The sequence below is a fragment of the Onychomys torridus genome, chromosome 12, assembly GCF_903995425.1.
Source record: "Onychomys torridus chromosome 12, mOncTor1.1, whole genome shotgun sequence".
NCBI lineage: Eukaryota > Metazoa > Chordata > Mammalia > Rodentia > Cricetidae > Onychomys > Onychomys torridus.
This window is the reverse complement of record NC_050454.1, coordinates 71,696,227-71,714,631: the sequence shown is the minus strand read 5'-3', so window position 1 is coordinate 71,714,631 and position 18,405 is coordinate 71,696,227. Positions and strand designations below refer to the sequence as shown.

The 18,405-nt window shown below is 42.1% G+C and overlaps 1 protein-coding gene across 11 annotated transcripts in view; it reads right to left on the bottom strand.

The window, feature by feature from the left end:
- The window catches only part of Ttc3 (tetratricopeptide repeat domain 3), a 105,119-nt gene that overhangs the window by 18,831 nt on the left and 67,883 nt on the right, over window positions 1-18,405 (bottom strand). For 10 of the 11 annotated variants that reach the window (XM_036203710.1, XM_036203706.1, XM_036203708.1 and 7 more), the window contains 7 exons: window positions 17,475-17,521; window positions 16,213-16,269; window positions 15,060-15,130; window positions 9,132-9,296; window positions 4,386-5,424; window positions 2,890-2,955; window positions 1,410-1,559 (listed from right to left, as the gene is read on the bottom strand). In XM_036203710.1, coding sequence (XP_036059603.1) covers window positions 1,410-1,559; window positions 2,890-2,955; window positions 4,386-5,424; window positions 9,132-9,296; window positions 15,060-15,130; window positions 16,213-16,269; window positions 17,475-17,521 — 1,595 coding nt within the window. The remainder of the gene's footprint in view (window positions 1-1,409; window positions 1,560-2,889; window positions 2,956-4,385; window positions 5,425-9,131; window positions 9,297-15,059; window positions 15,131-16,212; window positions 16,270-17,474; window positions 17,522-18,405) is intronic. The other variant, XM_036203707.1, reaches the window with a different exon arrangement.

Here is an 18,405-nt window from a genome sequence, read left to right as displayed (position 1 = left end):
TTATTCACACAAACATACATACATAGCTCTGCCAACGAAAATACTACCCTAGTTCATGTGCTGTTTGTACTCACCTCCCTTTAATGACAAAGCCACTTCAAAATTAATAAGGAAATGATCATAATAACTCCCACCTACTTGTGTAAACAACCAAAGAAACTCAGATTCACAATTTAAGAGAGTACACAATTAACGAAGAAAGTCTAGAAACTGGAGAAGCCTGTCCTGAGGGATGGAATCACTGAACTTAAACATGTTCCTGAGTACAATCATGTGATACCAGGTCCAAAGCCACACAAAAGGAAAAGGCACCTGGTAGAGGGCTGCCTGCCTAGGCTGGAACGTGCACAAGGCAGAGACATGGAGTTTGAGCCCAGCTTAGATGACGCAATAAGACCCTCTCTCAAAAGGCTAAGACCTCAAACATAAGAGCCAGAGAGCAGCAGCCAAGCTCTGTTCTGTCACAGCCCCCTCTTGGGCATGTCATATCCCCAGAACAGAGGTCATCTATACATACAGCATGAGGGACTGTACAAATACAGTACCCAGTCTGACCTTCAGTTTGTGAAGCTGAAGAGGTCTCTGTCACAAATGTCACTCACACAGGCCACATGGGTTACAGTGCAAGTCTTCCTGAGGCAATACCACATTTGCATCACTATTTTACTAACCCCTCGTTTATCCAAGCTTGTGTCTTACGTGTCGTGTGCTGAGTAGGGTTTGATTTTTTCTCTTACTACTTTATTTTTCCCAGACAGACAGTGAGGACGACGACCAACTCTTCTCACCCTTGGAGTTTCCAGTCACCTTTCACCAACCAACCTTTTCTTCCAGGGCCACTCCAATCTCAATAAAGAGCATTTCTGCTATTTAATGTATTATTCCAGCTGTTAATTTCCTTCTTAAATGGGTTAGTCTCTCTGTTCCCTCTATGAATAGGAAGCAGTAGTTTCTTTAAAAAGGAACATCATTTCCTCACATCTGTGATCTCACGGCCCCACTGAAGTGAGCAGGCTTTCCCTAACTGGTGCCACTCCACTATGGAACTGATGGTCAGTGCCGACTAGCAGAATCTAAACCAGATGCTCCAGGGCACTGGCACACGGCATGGAGTAAGTTTTCCAGAAAAGCAAACTAAACTTTAGTGAATTAAGTAACCCAACTGCTCTCTCAAACAGTCCTAAGCAGAACTCTCAGGATAGAAAGAACCAAGCTTGACTCTAGGACCTCTCATGTGAACTGCCTTAGGACTTTCTCTCGGAACTTAAATTACAGATAAACAAAACCCAGACTCACAGTCCTCCTCACAAGCAGTGTGTGAGGCTCTTCACCACGACAAGAAACACTGCACTCACATTCCTCCACCCTTCCTCCTGCCACATGGAATCAAGCAGAGTGGGACAGATCACCTTCTTCTCTTCTGTGTTCCTCTTCAGCTTCTCTTCCAGGTCCCTGGTCTCTTCTGAGCTCCTGAGTTTGCTCTGCTCATAGTTCTCCACTGCTGCCGTGAGCTGGTCTCTTAACAGGCGGTACTCCTTTTCAGTCTGGGAAAGGTCCCCCTAAGTGTAAGCCACAGAGGCATCAGTTAACAGCTGTTTAAAAGTTGTGCTCCAAAACTACACAGAGAAACCCTGTCTGGAAAAAAACAAAAAACAAAAAACCAGCACTGTATTTCAGTACATGGACACACACACACTTCAGCCGCCAGTGGTGGAACTTTAAATGGTATCTAATTTTTGGCTGTTAAAATTATGAAAACATGTATTTAAATACCTGTCCATTGGTCTCACACACCTGAGTGCAGACAATTCTGCACTGCTTTCTGTAGACGGCTGCATTCTACTTCTTTAAATGCCATGCACATGGAACTGGTTTGTTTGTGAATGCCTAAAAACCATGCACATTTCTTTACTATGGCTTGTATATTCATGCCAATTCCTATTTTTGTGACAGACTGTCTTTTTCTTACTGATTCGAAACCTTTTTAAGAATATTTACTCTTCCAGATCCAGATTTCCCAGGCAGTTCCTGGATTTCTGACCAAGAGGAACTGTGACAGAACAACCGTTTGCTGTTATTTGAAGCCACTAGACTTTGAAGCTGGCCTTGAACTCATGGAGATCTGCCTGCCTATGCCTTTGCCTCCAGAGTACTGGCATTAAAGGCGTGCGTCTCTACTGTCTGCCTCAGTAGATAACTATTAAACACTGCTTAGGATCACCAGGTGTAGTTAGATTATCCTGCATTAAGAAACAAAACTAGGGGGAAAAAAAAATCAATGTTTTCATTACATCCTATCCAATCAAGTACATGGGCATCTCCTCTCCTCATTAAGTCTCTCAATAGCAGCTTCGCTATCTTGAAATGGATTTTTTGCCATTAAAAATAAGATATTTTCTCTTAGTAAGCTGGTCTTAGTATATGTGAAGTATCTTGTATGTAATTACCTTTTAATTATTCTGATCTTAATTTCTGTAAGCAATGATACTTATACCTCTTTTTTTCTTTCTCATACCTAATTTTATTAGTTAATATTTCTAGAACAATAATAATTTCTAGTGGTGATGTTTATCTTGAAACAAGATAATTGAACCATTCTTGTATCTTCCGATGTTGTTCATGTAAATAACCTTATTTATTCACAATACATGCTCATCACACCAGTTAGAAGAAAGCCGTTATCCTTTGAATTAGTACTCGAAGGGAAACAAAACCTAACCTTTTTCTTAGCCTCTTCCTCTCAAATTTCAACAAAAAAAGTGTTGCTGTTTATTTTTTTTGTTAAAATAAATAAAGCTTATTCCATAGTAACTTTAAGATTAGCTGGCTCCAATTCATATGTTAATAAAAAATGAAATATTTGAACAGTTTAATATACTATTGACTCACCTGCTGTGTCTCAAAAGGTTCATATGGCTCAGTATTGACTTCCTGATGTACTACACTCCTAGACACCTATGGGACAAAACAATTGCTTAAAACTTATTGATCTCAGCTATACTAGTAAAATAAGGCCATTGTATAACATTTTAAAATATGCCCAGAATTTTCCTAAGGACTTTTTTTCAATTTAGATAATATCTTTTCATATATAAATTTTACTAGGGAAACATATAGAATATAACCAAAATTAATACTAGCTCCATAGTATTAACCCACCCCCCCCCCCCCACCCACCCCCCCCTGCCAAAGCTTGCTAGAAAGCAGAAAACTTAAGGGCGGGCACAATTCAACGAGGACTATAGTGAATTCACACCAAAGGACAACTACAGAGAACCTGGGTTGTCTGCATGCTTGTCAGGAAAGCACTTAGACAAACCACTCATTTCTGTCCACCTGACTGTCTCCTTTACAGCTCTCGTTCCCACCTCTGGTCTGGCAGAGCATGGGCACGTGCAGCCCAGATTCTCCCCTTTTCCGTACTATGTGACGGGCCTGGAACCCAGGGTTTGCACACGCTCAGCAAGTTCTCTTACATTGAGCCACACTCTAGAAGAGCTGGCAGCACATACAGTGAGTTCTAGGCAGTCAGCTCGGACTGCGGGCCTCTATTCTGATTTTTCTGTGAACACTGCATAAACCAATGTGACAGATAACACTATTGTAGTTAGCAGTGTGTGCGTGTCTCCACGGAAGTAGCCACAAACTCCTTCCTCTTTTCTTTATTAATCATCAAAGTGATATTCTGGCTCCACCTGCTGACAACTCTATTACCTTATTTCTTATCAGTGTAGAACTTTGCAGGGGAACATGGATTATTATATTTTATTATTTATATTATATTATTATTATATATTGCTTCATCCAAACATCTTTTAAACAACAAAGGTACTTGGGATGCCTTACAGAAGGGCTCATATTTACAGATATTTTTCCTTTTCTTTTTGGTTAAGACAGGGTTTCTCTGTGTAGCCTTAACTGTTCTGGAACTTGTTTTGTAGACTAGGCTGTCCTCAAACTCACAGAGATGCTTCTTGCCTCCTGAGTGCTGGGATTAAAGGTGTGCACCATCACCACCCAGCTTACAGATTTTTTTTTCAAGAAAAAGTTTTCATAACCACTATGAAGCCAACTCTTTCTTTAGTAAACATAACGGCAATGAAAAATGAAAAGGCAAACTTAGCTTCTGGACCAACACTCTTTTTTTTGAGGCCACTGAGTGGGCTGAGTAGTAAGAGCACTTGCTCTGCAAGCCTGACAGCGTGTGTGCAATCCCCGGATCCTACAGTGGAAGGAGAGAACTGAGCCTTTAAAGTTGTCCTTTAATGTGAACATGTGTGCTGTGGCATGTGTGCACCTGCACTAGCACACACACATCATATACACACGCACACAATGACAACAAACATGTTTCTTTTAAATACCCTTTTCTCTTTGAGCCTTACCTGGACGGCAAGCACTGGTGCAGGGAAAGTGTCTGTTGCTCTGCTGGTACTTTCCGGAGATGCTTCACACTGGATGTCGGAGCTCCCACCATGCCTGCTGTTTCTGTCGGGCTCACTCAGAGCTGTCTCAAGATCAGCTGGGCTGCTCTGGGACTTCACACACATTCCCAAAGAATGCTCAAGGATCTGTGCTTCAGAGGCAATCTGGTTACCACAGTCATTCCCAGTATTCAAATTCTGACTCTCGAAATATGCAGTGGCATTTTTATCTGCTCTGTCGCTGGCTACAAAAGATGGCACCACTGGCATGGATCTCTGCATGGCATATTCAGAGGGAATGCTGGCCAAGGGTGTGTAGATGCCGGTGAACTGGGGCAGGCTTGGTACCATGTTGATGTATGCAGGCCTTGACTGCGTGATGTCAAATCCTTGAAAAGGAAGGTATGTGCAGAATCCTGTGACCACGTGGGATTGAGTCCAGTATGTTGGTTTGGCATCTTCAGGAGCTACTGTGGGAGGAGAGGAAGCTGGTCTGTGATGTACATCCTCACAGAGTGGTGGGGGCGAGTCAGAAGAGGCCACTTCCAGTCTGCTGTCCTCAGAAGCTGAACCACAAGAGCTATCAGAGTCCAGTTGGGGCTTCAGATCCTCAGGAGCTGGTCCTGGGGACTCAGCAGGTCCTGGTGCAGACTTTACATCCTCACACACTGGTGTGGACTTTACATCTGGTTTAAATTCCCTAGCAGCTGGATTTAGTGGTAGTTTAACTCGTAAATATTCTCCTGTTTTTGAAATTTCTTCAACTTTAGTTTTGATGTTTTTCTTCTTTCTCTTTTTCTTGAGTCTTGAGGCAACTTTTCTCAATGCAATACAGTTGTCTATCACAACAAATCGAGGACATCCCAGGAGGAAAGACTTCAAACCGCCGGCTTTCTCCAGCATCTGTCGAGTCTCTTCAGGGAAGAACTCATCCTCTTCAGAGAACACCTTGTCATTCAGGGCCAAGGGGCCATGCTCTTCCAACAACTGAGAGAAGTAACTTGGAAAAAAACAGTATTTACATTGAGTTACTACAAGAAAGGACTAGGTTTTTCCTCCCCAGGCAAAAATACTTTCCTTCTGATATCAACACCCCCAAGAATAAATTCAGAGGAAACTAGAAAGTCCAGACTGAAATCGAAGAGACAACAACCAGAATTCGCCTGCCCGGGAACACAATCCCGTCGTGCTTTCTTTTGGGGAAAGAAGAGACGCTCAGAATGTTTTAAGTTGTAACTAGTAAGTGGGGAATAAACACAAAACAATGGAAAAGTCAAGAAAATTTACCTAGAAAAAAATTAAGAATGCCAGAAACAAAAATGCCAAATGAAAAGGGGGGAAAAACAAACTCAAAAAAATCTCTCTCTCTCTCTCATATATATATATCTCAAATAAAAGATATGTGTCTAAAAAAAGTGTCACCAAAATCTATATTTTGGTGACTGATATAAACATCAGCCTACATCAACTTTTACAGTGGTTATGGAGCTGCCACTGAGTAACAAGGTAGCAATGTAAATGATGTATGCAAATTTACCTTAAAAAATTAAGTGTTAGACTATACAGTTTTATTTCCCATCATGAATACTACAGCACTACTGAAAAGCAGCCTTTTTACACCTGTAAAGCAGGGCTGGAAAGATGGCTCACTGAGTAAAGCCTGCTGTGCAAGCTTGAGGATTAGCTGGCGTTCAGATCCCCAGCACCAATGTAAATGTCAGGGGTATGGTAGCCCACCTGTAATTCCAGCCCTTGGAAGGTGAAGATGGGATTCCTGGAGCAGGCTGGTGAGCTACACTAGTGATTCTGGGGAGCAATGTGTTCAACTGAGGCCCTGCCTCAGTGAATACAGTGGCAGGCAAGCAAGGGGGATCCCCGCCATATGCCTCCATTTGCACGTGCACCTGCACCCACAAGTTACACACACATACACCAAGAGAGAGAGACTATAAAGAAAAAGAAAATACTCTTACCGACCAGTCAGCCTGTAATGCTCCTGAACAGTATTCAGGGACATGACAAACATTCCCACTGTACTTTAGTAGGTAACATAAATGACAAGACTGTGCAGTCAATCACTTGTTTTTACAAACATTCAGCTTAAGTTGGAAAGAATGCACACGAGAAAAAACATGGTTCTATTTGTGTGGTTTAACTGGTCATAATTTGAATCTTTCCTTTCAATATTTCTAGATTTAAATCTTTCTTCTTTTCTCCCTAGTCCCTTTTTACAATAGGGTTTCATGCATCCAGGCTGCCCTCAAACTCACGGTTAAACTTCAGCTCCCACACATCTACCTTCTAATACTGGGATTACAGGCATGCGTATCACACCTGGTTGATATAGAAAGGAGAATGGGACCCACAACCATGTGCACACCAGGCAGACAATTTACCAACTGAGCTATAACCCCAGCTCTAACTTTTTCTATAATGTTCAGAAAATAAGGTCTTCAAAGAGATCCTCCACATTTCCTGCCCTGTTAAGAAGCAGTCCACACTTCACAGGCTGAAATAGACAACCTTTAACTCAAGAAATTTTAGCAAAATATAAATTTTAATCTACTATTTGAAATGTGACACAGAATGAACTTTGTATTTTCTAGGTCTTGAAAAGTCGTCTTAGCAAGTGTAAACACTGTATCCAAAGTGAGTAAATAGGTTTCTTCATAATCTAGCTTCAAAGTCTAGGATCAGTTTATCAACAGGGCACACACCAGTGTTAGCATGGCTAGTCAGGAGAGATGAAAGAACTTAACAGCAGACCACAGGCTTAGGCCCATTTCCATTTTTGCTGAGTTTGGAAAATTTTTATGCTCTCCCATTATGACCCCTTCAAAGCCTTAGATTGAAACCGACAGATATTCCTGTATTTAACGAGGCAAAGAAATGAGCACACTGCATATGGCAGTGTAAAAAGTAATACTGATAAAGCTAATATACCAACACCTGCTGCCTACGTGTGCAAGCTGTAACAATCTGCAGTGTTTGCTGATGGACTTACAGGATGCCAGGGCAGGTGACGGCCAGCACAAGGGGGAGGACAGGGAGGGGCATTTCAAAGGACGCTCCTCTGAAAACCCCATTTTGTTTATGCTCATGATCTGTTTTCCAGAACGTCATTTATTTGTAACAGACTGCAACCCAAGAACACCGCTTCAGCTCTTCTGCTGCGCTGCAGGCGACACGATTTTATACGACGAAAAATCTTGGCCAACACCACGAAAGTGGTGTTAGGAAAAACTATCTTAGAAATAATGTGGTTAAACTATCTAAATTATAAAATGTTAAAAATTGAAGAGACCAGTAAAATTAGGTCAATTTTCTCTCTTTTTTTTTTTAGGTGAAAAGTTAAAGTCTAGAAAAATTAGTAATAACAATCTCAGTATTTCTCTGACATTTTTCTTATCTTCTCATATGTGGGAGTTTAATCTTCGTTTTCAATCACACACTGATCAATGAAAGAGACTACCTTCTCAAGTTGCTATGTGTTCCCTCCTGAAATACAGAGAACTACATATATATGATATATATCTTCCTATAACGTCAGTTTCTAGTAGAGTAAGACAGCTTTGGTTTATAAAAGCCTGAAGCAAATTATACCACGTTTTAAGAAATATCAATCTAATTTTGTAGCTATTTCTAAACTGCCACCCAAGAGTTCTCTTAACAAGATTGCTCAGTATTTCAACTCAACAAAAGAACTTCCTGAAGCGGGACCTAGGACTGTTTAAACAGACTCACAGTAATAATGGAATGGAGTGAAATAAAGAAAAGATGACACCATGGATGAATAACGGTTTTCGGAATAGCTAGCTTTTGCATTAATTTTTCACCAGATTTTTATCCAAGTTTCTTAAAAGAGAGGCTCAACTACCACAAAACTTACTAATGTGAAGCTCAAAATGGCCTGACATTTCTTAGTTTTCTGGACTCTATACTAGGTTGTTTTATTTACATCATTCACACTTAACTGTTAAATTTCACATTCATAGTTTCAATCCTAAAGTAACCCACGTCAGAAATTCTTTAAGAAAAAGAGCACACTTTCCTTTCATCACCAACACAAGGCAGAGGTACACGGATGCAGGTTTCTATCACTGTAGCTCAACAGCCACATCCGAGCTGAATTTGTAGCGGTACACAGGGATCCTTTTTCTAGAAAAGGACAACACTTCTCCAAGCTACGTTAACTTGTGATTGCAACTGGGAGAGGGTAAACAACCCATCAGTATGGGACAAGACAGGATAGTTGACGGTGTTCTTTGTTAAGGGAGTACCTTGGAATTCACAATTACACAGACTATGGATGACTGGTAGAGGGGCACACACACTTGCAACCCTGGTTTCTGGAGGCAAAGGCAGGAAGGTAGCAAGATCAACTGAGGACTGCTGAGCTACAGAGTGAAACACTGTCTCAAAACCCCCAAGACCATGGCTGGAAGCCTGATTTACCAGTCCTGGCAGCAGAGTTTTCAAAGCAAAAAATATCAGCATCAGCAGCTCAAACTGACAAACCGATTATGATCCGGACTATAAATTTAGTAATTAAAAACCCTCAATAAACTTTGTGTAGTACATGGCAAAAGTTCTGAACATGTGTTCCCCAGAGGTGAACCCAATGGTAAACATGTGGACAAATGTCAGAGGCACAATCAGACAGCCTGGATCCTCTTAAGTGGGCTGTAGGAACACTAAGCTACTTACTCATACAGAGTCGAACATTTCTGTTTCGGGTTAATGTCCCACAGCTTCTTATTTCGGACAACATACTCGCTGCTGTGCTGGTCGTAAAGAGCTTCAAATTCTTCAACATCTTGCCGAAGGTGGTCAGGTACTGCAAATGGGCCTGCAGAATCTGAACTGCGCCTGCTGGGTTAAAAATAATTTTGTGAATAAACTTTTGGGAAGGAATATTTAACTGCAGGCAAAGACACTAGAGCACAGGGAAATCAAATAACCTAGAGAAAAATACCTAATTAAAATAAAACAAAATAATCAAAAATAATCTCAGTTTTGTGCTACAAATATTTATTACAGAGGATTTAATATAGAAAAGCTACAGCTGGGCTGTGGTAGCGCACACCTTTAATCCCAGCACTCGGGAGGCAGAGCCAAGTTAATTCTATGAGTTCGAGGCCAGCCTGGGCTACCAAGTGAGTTCCAGGATAGGCTCCAAAGCTACAGAGAAACCCTATCTCGAAAAGAAAGAAAGAAAGAAAGAAAGAAAGAAAGAAAGAAAGAAAGAAAGAAAGAAAGAAAGAAAGAAAGAAAGAAAGAAAAACTACAATTAACAGGCTGGAGAGTTGGTTCAGTGGCTAAGAGCATTTGTTGATGTTGCGGAGGACATGGTTTACAACCATCCCTAACTCTGGGTCCAGGGGATCTGATGGCCGTAGGCACCAGTAGTGCACAGACATAAAGGGAGACACCAGTAGTGCACAAACATATAGGTAGGCACCAGTAGTGCACAGACATATAGGTAGACACCAATAGTGCACAGACATATAGGTAGACACCAGTAGTGCACAGACATATAGGTTGGCACCAGTAGTGCACAGACATATAGGTTGGCACCAGTAGTGCACAGACATATAGGTTGGCAAAACACTGGCAAAACAAATAAACCTACAGTTACAGTCAAGAAACACTATAGCTTATGTTCTGAGTAAACTCTTCTATTTACTAAAAGCACAATTATTTTCAAACTCCATTATTTAAAGCAGAAAAATCAAGGCTGGGCATGGTGGCTCACAGCTTTAATCCCAGCACTCAGGAGGCAGAGGCAGGGGAATCTCTCTGAGTTCAAAGCTATTTCACTGTGTATAGCAAGTTCCAGGACAGCTAGGACCATATAGAAAGACCCTGTCTCAAAGAAAACAAACAAACAAACAAAATCAATGCTGCATTAATTAAAACTCATTGAAGAATTAGAAACACCAGCTTAAGTTGTGCTGGGATCAAGAAAAATGGGCCTTGGCGGTTCGTGTTCCTGGAGTTGTGTCCATGCTAATGGATGCCCACATGCTCCAGAAGAGAATTTGACATCGCTGCTGCCATTGTTGCTGTTATAACAATGATGATCACCATACTACTGTTCCTGGGATTGCCATTTCATAAATGGTTACTACAGCTAGCACAGTGGAGACCCTGGCAGCAAAAGTAGCTACCATAGTTAACCTTTCATTCTATTGGGCATGACAAATTTAAATCAATAGTTATATACATTTCGATTGGCTTTGAAAGCTATAAATTTACAAACTCAAGTTCCATTTGCTTTTGGGATACCATCTTACAAGGATTCCAATTTGCAGTAAGGCTCGTTAAGGAAGGGAATGGCTCAGTTGCCTTTAGCCCACTGGCTATGGGTGGGTTAAGACTTCTGTTGGTCTTTTCTGTGTTGAACACACAAATTACAAGCCACTCAGAGATCTTGGCAACAGTTAACTCTGCAGCTCTCCCATGATTGAGCCTGTATGATAATGAGTATTCAGAGACGGGTAATACCTGGGGGGGGCGCTCACCAACCTAAGACAGAGCGCCTGTGTGGCCTGGACAGGTGTCTCCATGATGGGTAAGGTGACCTGCTGAAGTCCCATGTAACCTAAGTCAGAAGCTCATTTTTTAGTAAAAGGGGGGGACCTATAGGACCCTGTTTTGGGTAACTGTTGCTTTGCTTGCTGACCTTGACCTTGATATCCTCCCTATGCTAATTCCCTTCGAGATTCCACCCTCCTGAATGCTTAAGGGAAGTTCCTTGTCTGTGTATCCTGCATATGGGGTGTTAACAGCTTAGATGCAAGACTGTAAAACACTGGAGCGAACTTCTGCCCTCCCAGGTTCTCCCATTGTGCTGTAAGCCTGTATGCCTGTATTTAAGACCTCCTCCCTCCTTCAAAAATTGGCATTCGGCATTCAAAAAAAAAGGGGGAAAGAAAGAAACTGAAGACAGCGATGTTCTAAAAAAGGAAGCGGTGATGGTGTCATGGGCCTATGAGGATGCTGGACTAAAGTCTATCAAATTATGCAAACAGGAAAATAGTATACTATGTGAACTATCTGTCAATAAAGATCTTATATAAAAAATAAAGAAAGAGCCAGGCGGTGGTGGTGCACGCCTGTAATCTCAGCACTCGGGAGGCAGAGGCAGGCGGATCTCTGTGAGTTCGAGGCCAGCCTGGTCTACCAAGCGAGTTTCAGGAAAGGCACAAAGCTACACAGAGAAACCTTGTCTTGAAAAACCAAAATAAATAAATAAATAAATAAAAATTAAAAAAAAAAAAGAAATAAAAAAATAGAGACAAAGGCAGATTTAAAATTATAACTGCTAGTCACTTAAGGAAGGTTAACAAATTAAAGGTTCTAATGATTTTTTGAGCTGAGGATCAAACCTAGGGCCTTGTGCTTGCTAGGCAAACGCTCTACCATTGAGCTAAATCCCCAACCCATAAAGACATTTCTTTAAAATGTGTGTAACCCATAAGCCGGGTGGTGGTGGGGCATACCTTTAATCCCAGCATGCAGGAGGCAGAGGCAGGAGGATCTCTGTGAGTTCCAAGACAGCCAGGGCTACACAGAGAAATCCTGTCTCAAAAAGTAAAAACAAAAGTGTGTAGCAACATCCTGAAGAACAGGAGGAAGCAAGCCCATAACCAACACTGATGGGAATTCAGGGCCTACATCTTGCAGTGACCACCTTTGTGCTCAAGACAGGCTGAAGGGGATGCAAAAGGAGACAGGGCCAAGGTAAGGAACAGCCACCGAGAAATTTGCTTCTCCAAAAGCCAGAGCCTGAGCCTAAAGTGATGCCTGCAAAGAGAGGTACTGATGGAAAAAGAAAAGCTGGTAACTAGAAAACAGAACTGCAGAAACAGACTGGAGAGGCCAAGGAAGTGTGCACATTTTTGTTACAGTATTTCAATGACTGTACAGTTTAAAGTATTTTTTATCAAAAACTTGCTCTTAGGGTTGGGGATTTAGCTCAGAGGTAGAGTGCTTGCCTAGCAAGCATAAGGCCCTGGGTTCAATCCTCAGCTCAAAAAGAGAAGAAAAGAAAAGAAAACAAAAAAACAAAACAAAACAAAACAAAAACCCACTTGCTCTTGAGACAGGATCTTAACACTGCAGCCCAGACGGACCTCACAGTTCTGGCAGTCTTGTCTTAGTCCACTAGGCTAGGTAGGTATGCACTACCACCACACAAGGTTTTAACACAGCTTTTAAAATTTACTTTTAATTGTTTTGTTTTTTGTTTTTCGAGACAGATCTCTCTGTGTAGCCCTGGCTGTCCTGGAACTCATTCTGTAGACCATGCTTGCCTCTGAGGACTGGGATTAAAGGTGTGCATCACCACTCCTGGCTGGCTTTAACAAGTCTTAAAGCCATTCTGTTAATAGAACTTGGCTGCTTTCAGGGAAAGAGTGCATGTCACTAACAGAATGTCCCCAAAGCTGGATGGGTGGGGACGAAAACACTTTACTTTCCCCTCATAGTTCTAAGAGACCATGATTCCCCATACTGACAAATGTAGCCAGCCACGTTGGTGCTGCTTCCTTGGTATGGAAAAACAATCTCCCTTAAAGCCAGAGGCCTCTCGGGACCTGACCCCACAAAATTAGTTTTGCCTGTATTTCAGGCGATGGGGACCTTGCAGTGACATCAAGATGGTCACCTTGAAACAGCAGTAGTTCTTTTTCCAGACTGTAGATTTTCAGATCCATCATTCTGTTTTCTCTTCATTTTCAAGCTTGACTCACGAGAAGTCCTGCTAGCCTTTCCCTGTCTAGAGCATGTAATGAGAACTCTGCTGATGTGTGTGTGTGACTGTAAGACAGAGTCTGACAATGTACCTCAGGATGACCTTGAATTTATTTCATTGTGTAGCTCAATCTAGCTTCAAATTGAGCTTCCTGAGAGCTAAGACTACCATGTACATTCACTTCACGGGTTTTAAAATGGCTTTCCGATTTGGGTAGGCTCTTCTAGAAGGGGTTTGAAAGTTATATAATGACCTTCCTGAAACACAGTGACTGTTGATGAAAAGTATCTTTAATAAAGCTGCGTACATCAAGACTAACCTAAGTGAGTCGGACTACCACTCTAGGTGAAGACCAGCCCCCTCGGTGTTCTGCCTAGCCTGTTTCTACAATTCTGCTTTCTGTAGTATTTCCATCCTTGCCAGATTCAGCCTTTCCTTTTTCCTTCAGTACTTCTTCTCTCTTTGCAGGGCCTTTTTAGGCTTAAGGTCTGGTTTAGCTTGTTAACATTCTAAGAAGACATAACAGCGTGAATGTGGGCCTCAAAGTCAGAATGTGCAGTTTACATACTGGGTCTGTTATGTGCCAGCTTTTTAGACTCGGGTAGGTCACTCCATTCCACTATGCCCCAGTCTCCATATCTATTCACACAGACACAGTACTACTACCAGTCCTGTGGCAGATGAGGGGTTAAATGAGCTCTATGTCTAAAGACATGTCAGTTTCAGTACAGCCATGTCATAATCTACATGTTTGTGTGTGACATCCCCACTATCAAACTCTTATGTTGAAATTGAATCACCAACGTGATGGTGTCTGGATGACAGGCCTTTTGGAAGTGATCAATAAGGTCATGAGGATGTACACTTAGAACAGAATTTGTGCTTGTATTAAGTTTAGGAAAATATATTATAAGAGGGAATTCAGGAAGACAGTGCTATCCATGTATGTACCAGGAAGTAGGTGGCCTCTTTGATACTATACTTCAGGCTCCAGAACTGTGAGGAATACTTCATTATTTGTAAGCTATTCAGTTTGGGGTATACTGCTTTGGTAAATTTCTGGGATCTTTTCTTTGGAGGGGGGGTTTCCAAGACAGGGTTTCTCCATTTAACAGCCCTGGCTATCCTGGAACTCACTCTGTAGACCAGGCTGGCCTTGAACTTATAAGTATCTGCCAGCCTCTGCCTCCCAAGTGCTGGGAGGTTTCTTGTTTTTTAATGTGTTAATTTTAAAGTTTTGCTGGCATACATATGTGTACTAAGTGTATGCCTAGTGCCCTCAAAAGTGAGGAGAGGGCTTCAGAGCCCCTGGAACTGGAGTATGGACAGTTGTGAGCCGCCACGTGGGTGCTGGGAATCAAACCCAGGTCCTCTGCAAGAGCAACAAGTGCTCTTAACCACGAGCCAACTTTCTAGCTCAGAATTCTATAGTTTTTAAGTACTTCATTTTAGGGCATTTCGTCTTGACAACCCAAATAAACCGTGTCAGGTTCTTATCAGTTCAAATGAAAACAATTTCCCCCCTTTAAAGATGTCTTCACACTTCTTCACATAGAAAGCACCCTACCAACTCAGCCCCATTAATTCTGGACAATGGGTTTCCATTATTTTGCACATTTTCACACATTCATATCTGTCTCAGTAATTACTTTACCCTAGTCTCTCTATTCCTGTGACTTTAATACAGCTTGAATAAGTTCTTAAGGCTATAATTTTTATAGCCGTGACATTAACTCAATATGGATTATCATAATGGATTCTTATCTCTAAGAGGGAAAGGAAGGAAAGCAGGGAAGAATGGAGGGAGGGAGGATGGAAGGAAACACAAGTCTGCAGTGAGCTGGCGTTACACTGGTAAACTACTAACGTATACTTACTTATGGTCTTCGGGAGTAACAGTCTCACTACTTGCTGTTACCGATGTCGGTCCAGATCCCACTAACATTGGCTGGTTTAAAAGAAAGAAAAGTGAGAATAATCTTCCCATTCTAAAAATGATGAGATTCTACAGTAAATGATAAAAATAATCCACCTTAAAAATGACACTTATTTCACTCTAAAATTCCATGGAAGAAAAAACTCAACTTTGAAATTAATGAATACATGAATACATATATGCCAACTGTGAATAATGAAGAACCTACTCAAAGTTTCTTATAAACAGAATACAGCGTAATAAATTTTAACAGCCAGAAATAGACTGAAAAAAAGTGTGACTGTAACTTAAAGTAGCTGAAACATCCATTTTTGTCAAAGATGCCCAGCTAAGTTGTGTGGAAACTCCAAGTTGCTTGGACCCTACTCTAGCACTTGCTCACTCTTCCTTACCCTGTCTCCCACCAGCCCCTCCCCTCAACATGTGAAATCACGAATGCTCTCCTGGCTCCTGGGCTTGAGGCTGGAGAGAGGAGCAGAAAAGGATGATGGCAATCCTAAGGTCATTCGGATGGCTGAATTATTACCTACTAATTTAGGTAGACATCCGAGCAGAAAGAAATTTTATAGCAGTTCTAAATACTATAAAACAAATATTCTTTCTTATCTGTTTGTAACACTCAGTCAAGTGTTATTTTAGTAAGCATATACCAGCTAAAGAGCTGTTAACTTTTTTCTGTTAAGTACATGAAATCTGTAGTGTGTTGTATGTGTGTGTGTGTGTGTGTGTGTGTGTGTGTGTGTGGTGTCTGTGTGTGTGAGTGAGTGTATAGGCCACATTGTTTGTGTGTTTATGTGTGTGTGTGTGTGTGTGTGTGTGTGTGTGTGTGTGCATGTGTGTAGGGCACAGGTTGTCATCAGGTATCTTCACCAGCTATTTTCCGGTGTCTTGCTGGTAGAGCACCCCAGTTAGGCTGGACTGGCTGGCTGGCAAGTCTCAGGGTATCAGCTGCACCTGGGAATTTTGATGGGTGCTGGGCACCTGTCTGACCCCAGAGCCTCCCTGCCCACTTTGTTCTATGTCACTTCTATGTCACTAACACATTCCAGTCAGTTACTGGAGACTGAAGAATCACCATAGAAGACATTCCTTACCTTTGAATCTTTTGGCTTCTTTTTCTTGCCTTTGTTTTTTACCTTGATACAACCAAACTAAAAAAATCAAAAAGAACATCAATGAATCCTCAAATAGTAGAGCCTTAAATCTCAAGGGAAACAACCACATGCATTTTCCTAGTCCTACATTAAATGTACAGTGTACCACTGTGGTGGAGTGCCTCACTCCAAGAGCTGCTGAGAAACGGGTTAATGACACTTCATGTCATAACTAAAGTTAAATTGCTCCAACACTTTAACCTTGGTTTCAACAGGCTTATGTTATTTCAAATAAATAACCAGATTTTGGGGAATTCTGAAGTATACGATGACAGCATTTTACAGACTCCTTTCACCAGTGAGTAAAGCAGCATTCACTCCCCTAGGTTTGCTCACTGTGCTTCCACATTTAGCAAGACCTATCGATCAGAGAAGTTAAGACACTTTTCAAGGAGAGATGATCCTCACCACTGGCAAACATGACTTTTTCTCTCCCTATCCAGAGAGCATGAAAGGCAGGCACAGTCGGTGAGGGAAGGCCGCTCTGCACCACCTCAGTTTACACCAACAGGGCTCCTGGGAGCAAGTCTCCTTGTGCTCCTTCTAGAGCAGACGCTATCATCTATCTACCTACCTACCTACCTACCTTCCTTCCTTCCTTCCTCCCTTCCTTCCTCCCTCCCTCCCTCCCTCCCTCCCTTCCTTTTATTTTTTGAAACAGGGTTTCTCTGTGTAGTTTTGGTGCCTGTCCTGGATCTTGCGATGTAAACCAGGCTGGCCTTGAACTCACAGAGATCCACCTGGTTCTGCCTTCCGAGTGCTGGGATTAAAGGCGTGCGCCACCACTGCCCATCTGCTATCATTTTTCTTGACTCAAAAGCATTTCCTTACCTCTTTCTAAAATGAACATTTATTAAGTTGAAGATTATGAAGACCGTCGAGACAGGGTCTCATGAAGTCTAGCCTGGGCGTGAACTCACTATGTAGCTGAGGATGCCCTTGAACACTTGGTCCTCCAGTTTCTATTTCCTGAGTGCTAGAATTACAGGCCTGTGCCTCCGCTCCCAGTTACGCACTGCTAGGGATGCAACTCAAGTCTTTGTGCACGCTGGGCACCTCTTTACCAACTGAACTACATACATTTCTGACCCCTCTACTGGTAAGTCCTCTGTTTGGGTCTAGAATGTTACCCAGGCACTGGCCTGGCTTCTCCTCTGCTCCTTTGTCTAACATAAAGAAAACCCTGAGATTCAAGGACTTACCGGCACTTCATCACTGTCTTGCTTCCGTAATACGGTGCATCGGCTATCTGCAGGAAGAACAGAAGTCTGTGCTGTGACTCAGTCATCTGTGCAGTGACTCAGTCATCTGCACTTTTGTTTGAATCACACACTAAAGCCTTACAGAACCACCCCTGGGACTATGAGCACAACCTATGCTCTTTCTTCACAATGTGCTGACACAATTTAGTTTAAAAACCAAGAGCTAGATAACTGACTAAATGAGAAATCAACCAGAGATGACAAGCTCCAATCCAAGCAGCATATTTTATAGAGTGCCTTTTTGATGCCATCTATGCCAGACGCGGGAACCAGACATGCTTGGTGTCGATGAGTTTGTGGTCTACTACCCAAAAAAGAAAAGGAAAAACCACCCTGCACTTCAGACACCACAATGGAATAAAGCAACAACGAAGCTGAAAGACCAGTAAGGCTTTAGGAAGAAGCCCACGAAGGACCAGGGAGGGCTCTAAGGAGGACAGGATATGTAGGTCAGCCTTGAAGTGAACAGGCAACACAAGATGATGGTTAGAGAAACCGTGTAGCCATGTCAGACACAGGGAAGGGTCAGGACATTCCAGGGAAGGGTATGCTGAGATGGCACAAGGAATGAAGACAGGACTGTAACCTGTAGGCACACCACGCAAATGCTTCCCAGTCGGAAGAGTTGCTGTTCTCACAAGAGAGACCGGAGGCACTATGACAGGCTTAGAGATGTAGGTGCCAGTGCCATGACTACAGTGACCATCTGGTCAGGGAGAACACAGGGAAGGTCTGTCTGCCCCTCAGAAATGAGATGAACAGGAAAGGACAGATCAAAGATAAAGTTTTTTGGACTGGGAACAAAGTAGTTGTAACAATAGTAACAAAAAAAGAGTCAAGACGAATTCTAAGTTCCTTGATTAAAATTTAG